Raw genomic sequence first — 5,396 nt, 5'->3', positions numbered from 1 at the left:
GGGGTGAAGATATTATATATTCGAATCATGTTTCATTAATCCTTAATGAGCATGTCATTGGCGACCTTTAGAAATATAAAACCTTGGCCATATTGAAATGTCTAAAAAGTCACTTAGCTACTTTGAGGGCCTTCTTTAAGAAATTTGAAAGTTGGGAACACATACGACATAGTAAATGGAGATGGATTGGAGGTTCAATGTGAACCTCGACTTGTTCGCTCTAGGGGGTTTGGACCAACACATGTAATGGCCCCTTACCGTTTTTCTTGAGTTGTACATTTGTAAATATAAAATTAGCCTATTTGATGTAGGCTTCTTGAAAAAGAGTCATCCTTATTTATATCATCTTTACATATTCATGTGGGTCTTTACAATTATCTCACAATTATTATTTTCATGGGGAAAACCCCCTTAATGGTAGGATTTTTGACCATGGTCGTGGGAGTGACCACACAAGTGTGTGAGAAATGAAAGGCTATCACACATTCGGATGTAATTTTGTGCCAAATTTTGCAAGCAACGTAACACTACAATCACTTTTTGTATGCATTATCTTGAAAGTCGAGTGGGAGTGGTGGTGGAGGAAAAGTGAAAGTATGCGTATTTTAGAAGCATGGGTGTGTGATCCATGTCCCCTGTGTGGACTCTGATAATAGCTATAAGAAACACGATGCAAGTTGAGGAGATGGTCAACAAAAGCCTAGGGCAGTGGGCACGATTTTAGGAATCAATTATAAATGTTGTTTAATACTATTCTTGTTCAAACTAGGTTCGAGGCCATAAACGTGCACGTTCAAAAGTCTAGGGTTTGCCCTTTGAGATCTACCCGATTGTTGAAGCTGTATTGTGGGAAGATGCACATGGAGCTAGGGTCCTCTCTTCTCTTCTTCAACTCCTCCTCCTCTTCCTCTTCTTCTTCTTCAGTTTCTTCTTTGCGAGGACCTGCTGGCTGCAGCTTCCTCCACCCACAGGCCGGTCAAAATGGCCAAGATCATCTTGAGTTTGCAGGTTGCATTGGCGCTCATTGTAGTCTTTGTGAGCGCCAACAGTTTGGTGCGGCTGTACTCTGCAGGCGTGTTTTCACGTACCCAACACGCTTACGGCAACGTAGATCTCTGCGCCGATGTGGGTGCCTGGAGCGCCGAGCTGGAGTCTATGGTCGGCAGGATAAGCGAGCTTCAAACAAGAGTGAAGAAGCGAATGGTTGACAATTCAGCAGTCGTGCAGGACGCGTTGATGTTCTCGGACGTGCTTCTGTCTCTGGACGTGGTGAAGAGCTACCTGCTGAGGCTGAGGCTGGCGTCTGACGGGGCCAAGAGGCAGCCAAAGGGGGTGGCACAGAGCGGAGCGGAGTGGGTGGCGATGGGCGCGGCTGAAAACGAAGAGGATCAGCAAGCTGACGAAGAGAAGGACCCAGCGCCCTTGGTGGAGTTCTTTCTCACAGAGGAGATCAGGAAGTATCTAAGGATGAAGGAGAATCGCAACAAGAGGAGGAATTTTATGGGAGCAAACATCACCGTAGGGGCCATCGGGCACGCATGTGTTTCCATGAAGGCGGAGCTGGAAGAGTACATGGACTACGATGTGGGCGACCTGTGCAAGGACGATTGGCCGCTTGCGCAGAGGTTGATGGTGCACGGGTGCGACCCGCTGCCTCGCAGGCGCTGCTTGGCTCGCGCGCCACCCTACTACCAGAAGCCTCTCCCCATGAACGAGTCCTTGTGGGCGCTGCCAGACAATCGCAACGTAAGGTGGGCGCGCTACGCATGCAGGAGCTTCGAGTGCCTGCAGAACGGAACGCGCAGGGGCTTCTCCAAATGCTCAAGCTGCTTCAAGCTACGAGAGCACGAGTTACAACGCTGGATCACAAACACCTCTGTAGAGGCCGATTTCCTGATTGCCGATGTATTAAGCCTTAAACCGGGTGAGATTAGGGTAGGCTTAGACTTCAGCGTTGGAGTTGGCAGCTTTGCCGCGCGCATGCTAGAGCATAATGTCACGATTGTCACTTCTACTCTTAACCTAGGAGCTCCTTTCAATGAGTTCATTGCCCTGCGTGGCCTCATCCCCCTCTACATCTCCCTTAACCAACGCCTGCCTTTCTTTGACAACACCCTTGATATCATCCACACCACCCTCTTTCTCGATGGGTGGATCGACCTGCAATTCTTGGACTTCGTAGTTTTTGACTGGGACAGAGTGCTTAGGCCCGGAGGTTTGCTCTGGATTGACAAGTTCTTCTGCCAAAAGAAGGACCTAGATGACTACCTCTACATGTTCTTGCAGCTTAGATACAAGAAGCATAAGTGGGTTGTCACTCCTAAATATGACAAACTCGAAAAGGATCAACTGTATTTCTCAGCAGTCCTAGAGAAACCCGCTAGACCTTTTTGATTTTAGCAAAAGCTTCATTTAAGCTTTCTTGGCTTCATCTTTCCTCTCTTCGATTCAATGACCTCTTATTCCCCTTCCCTTTAAAAAAAACACACACTCAGAGGTTAAGTTGATTGAGCAGCTTAAAGCATGTTACACACACACAGGTTAAGTTAATTGAGCAGCTTAAAGCATGTTACGTTCATATGGAGCAGTTAATTGGCTACATTCCAGGATCTAAACAATGAGTAACCATGCATGAAAAAATAGCCAGTGTTACATAAAGAGGACGGCCAGCTACTCCCTTTGTTGCACGTGATTTCTTATTGTGATGAGAACAGTCTACAAACACAAGCAAGCTGAAGTCCTTAAGAGAATAGAGTTCTTGCTAAGGCTCCAATATGAGACTTATACAGTGCATTTAGCTATGTGGGCACTCAAATCCTTTCCGTGTTTCTGTCATACATTTGTCTTCTCTCTTAAAACTCTTATTTATTCTAGGGTTACTCATTTAATAATGTGGATATTCATCAATTATTGTACGATAATTTTTGTTTACCCTTGGGAGACCATCAATGGACATATTGATAAATGAACACATTATTTGCCCTTTATTTAGCACCCCAAAAAAAAAAAAAAGGAAAAGGTGTTTTTAGTTTGAATAGTGTTGGCTTGCTTATAAGATGTGTGTTATCTATTTTATATCTCTTGTAGTTTTGCTAAATGGGCTTCTTAATGATTTCTCTATTTTGGGTAGGGTTCAGGCAAGCGTGTTGATGTTGGTAACATCATACAAAACATGAGGCTATTATAAGGATTTCCTTACATTAATAATGGCATTAACAATTGAGAGGGGATCACCAAAGACATTGGATGAAAAGCGATGGTAGTCATCACAGTGTCACCCCTAATGCTGGTAATATATACATATTTAGTGTACCATTGATACTAGCAACACATCCGTCAGTATTTAGAAAAGGACCACACTCATTATAGTCACAAGTGGTTCTCTCCATGAAAAAACTTATGGTATAAGTTTGGTTTCAAGGTGATGTTTGTGTAGTATTTTTGCAATTCAAGTGTTTCTCTCTATGAAAGAACTTATGGTATAAGTTTGGTTTCAAGCTAATGTTTGTGTAGTTTTTTTTTGCAATTCAAGTTTTTCCCACCTTGCCGTTTCATTGTGGAAAGTTTTGTGATTTTGTTGATAATCTAGCCTTGTAGCAAGTGGGGATGGTTCAATTATGGTCATTCCTTTATTTGGTTAGGGAATTCTTAGTATAACACTTTTACTTGACTTAAGCATTTTTTACTTGACTTAGGCATTCCTACATGAGTTTTGGCTAATCGTTCCTTTGCAAGAAAAGGAAAGTGGGGAGAGATTGGGGATGGCAATGTTTGATGAAGATCTCACTTTTGCAAGTTTCTATGATACATGCATTAAAGCCTCATTAGAGAATGACTCTACCATAATCCTAGATATAAGCACTTAATTGTAAGTGTAGAATTTATTCTTGTACCCTTAATTTGATCAAGAGATGCAATGAAGCATGACAGAGAAGATTTAAGATTTTAATAGTACTCATAAAATACATGTTCCCTTATTATGAAATTCATAAATCTGTCTACATACATAAAGAGAGCATGCTGTATGCATAGAGTATGCATAGTCTATGCTGCATAAAGAGAGCATGATGTATGCATGCTCTATGCATTCATAAAGCATGCTTTCTTTATTCATGCATAGAGTATGCATAGTCTACACATGCAAAAAGAGAGCATACTCTATGCATATATTAGGCATGCTCTATGCATATTGCTCTTAGGCTTATGCATATTTCTCTTTTTAAGCATGCATAGAGTATCCATGCTCTATGCATATGAGAAATATGCATATAGCATGAATAGAGAGAGCAATATACATAGAGCATTCTTGATGCATACATAGAGCTTGTTCACATAACTAACCCTAGACCCCAACACCTTATAAGGATGCAAACAAGAAAAGAGTGAATAGCAAAAGAGCTTATGTGTAAGAGCTTATCTCAAGTGATTGAGAAGAGTTGGGCTCAAAAATAGAGAGACCATTAGGAATTTTTTGGACCCAAAGAGGGCCTCTTGGATTAACTTTTGATTAGGAATGGACCAATAGGAAGAGGGTTGGGTGCACATTTTTGACTTCTTTGACCCTAGGGGACCTAGGCTTTGGTTTGCTAATGGAGTCTAATTACTACTCTTGTCCCCCTACCTCCTGGGCTCAAACTTAGAGGTCTCCCACCTAGAATCGCGCAGATTAAAAACCCTAAAAATTGAAAATTTTCAAATTTTTTCCAAAATTGTGTTTTCCCTCTCAAGTTTCCCCCCAACATACTCTAGGTTTGGAAAGCTCATTTTGAACCTCTTTCTTCCTCTTCTAAGCTCTCCATTGCTCTGCTGAAACTCCATACCTCTCAAGTTCTCCCTCCTTCTCAAGCTCCTTCAGTCTCAAGCTACCTCTTCCTCTTTCTTCCTTTTCTAAGATCTCCATTGCTGCTGAAACTCCATCCCTCTCAAGCTCTCCCTCCTTCTCAACTCCCTCCCTCTCCATTGTTGCTGTGCAGAAACTCTATCCCTCTTTAGTCTACTCTAGGTTCAAGAAGCCTATTCTCAAACTCTAACCCTCTTTTAAGCTTTCCATTGCTGCACTGAAAACCTTGAACTTTCTCTCCTCTCCACTCCTCTGTTGTAACAAGCTTTTCTTTTCCCTTCTTCTCTTTTCAAGGGACACGAGCTCGAAGAATTGGTAAGTTCCCTTATGACAATTGTGTTCTATTGCTTCTTCCAAAGGTAAATACATAGAGTTCCTTCTTGGAGGTGTGGTTGCCCATAACAACCTAAACAATGAAGTAATGTAGTAAATCCATCTATGAAAGAACCTTGCCATCGACCACCACCAATCATCGAAACCACTACATCAAATCTCATTAGCAGAACTTGAAAGGGGCAAAGGCAAACAACAATGGGTCCCTATTAGGAAATCAACC

The 5,396-nt window shown here is 42.2% G+C and overlaps 1 protein-coding gene across 1 annotated transcript; it reads left to right on the top strand.

Moving 5' to 3' along the window:
* Positions 1-710: 710 nt before the first annotated feature.
* Positions 711-2,989, top strand: LOC147638366 (putative methyltransferase At1g29790). Its single transcript, XM_086795553.1, has one exon. It carries the CDS (start codon positions 982-984, stop codon positions 2,392-2,394), a length of 1,413 nt encoding a protein of 470 aa, XP_086651679.1. The 5' UTR covers positions 711-981; the 3' UTR covers positions 2,395-2,989.
* Positions 2,990-5,396: the final 2,407 nt, after the last annotated feature.

This window comes from Cibotium barometz, chromosome 5 (genome assembly GCF_041138505.1).
Source record: "Cibotium barometz isolate CiBa-2024 chromosome 5, ASM4113850v1, whole genome shotgun sequence".
Lineage (NCBI taxonomy): Eukaryota > Viridiplantae > Streptophyta > Polypodiopsida > Cyatheales > Cibotiaceae > Cibotium > Cibotium barometz.
This window is presented reverse-complemented; position numbering and strand designations above follow the sequence as displayed.

Excerpts from the sequence above, each read along its gene's own strand:
- LOC147638366 (XM_086795553.1), top strand. The coding sequence starts at position 982 with ATGGCCAAGATCATCTTGAGTTTGCAGGTTGCATTGGCGCTCATTGTA.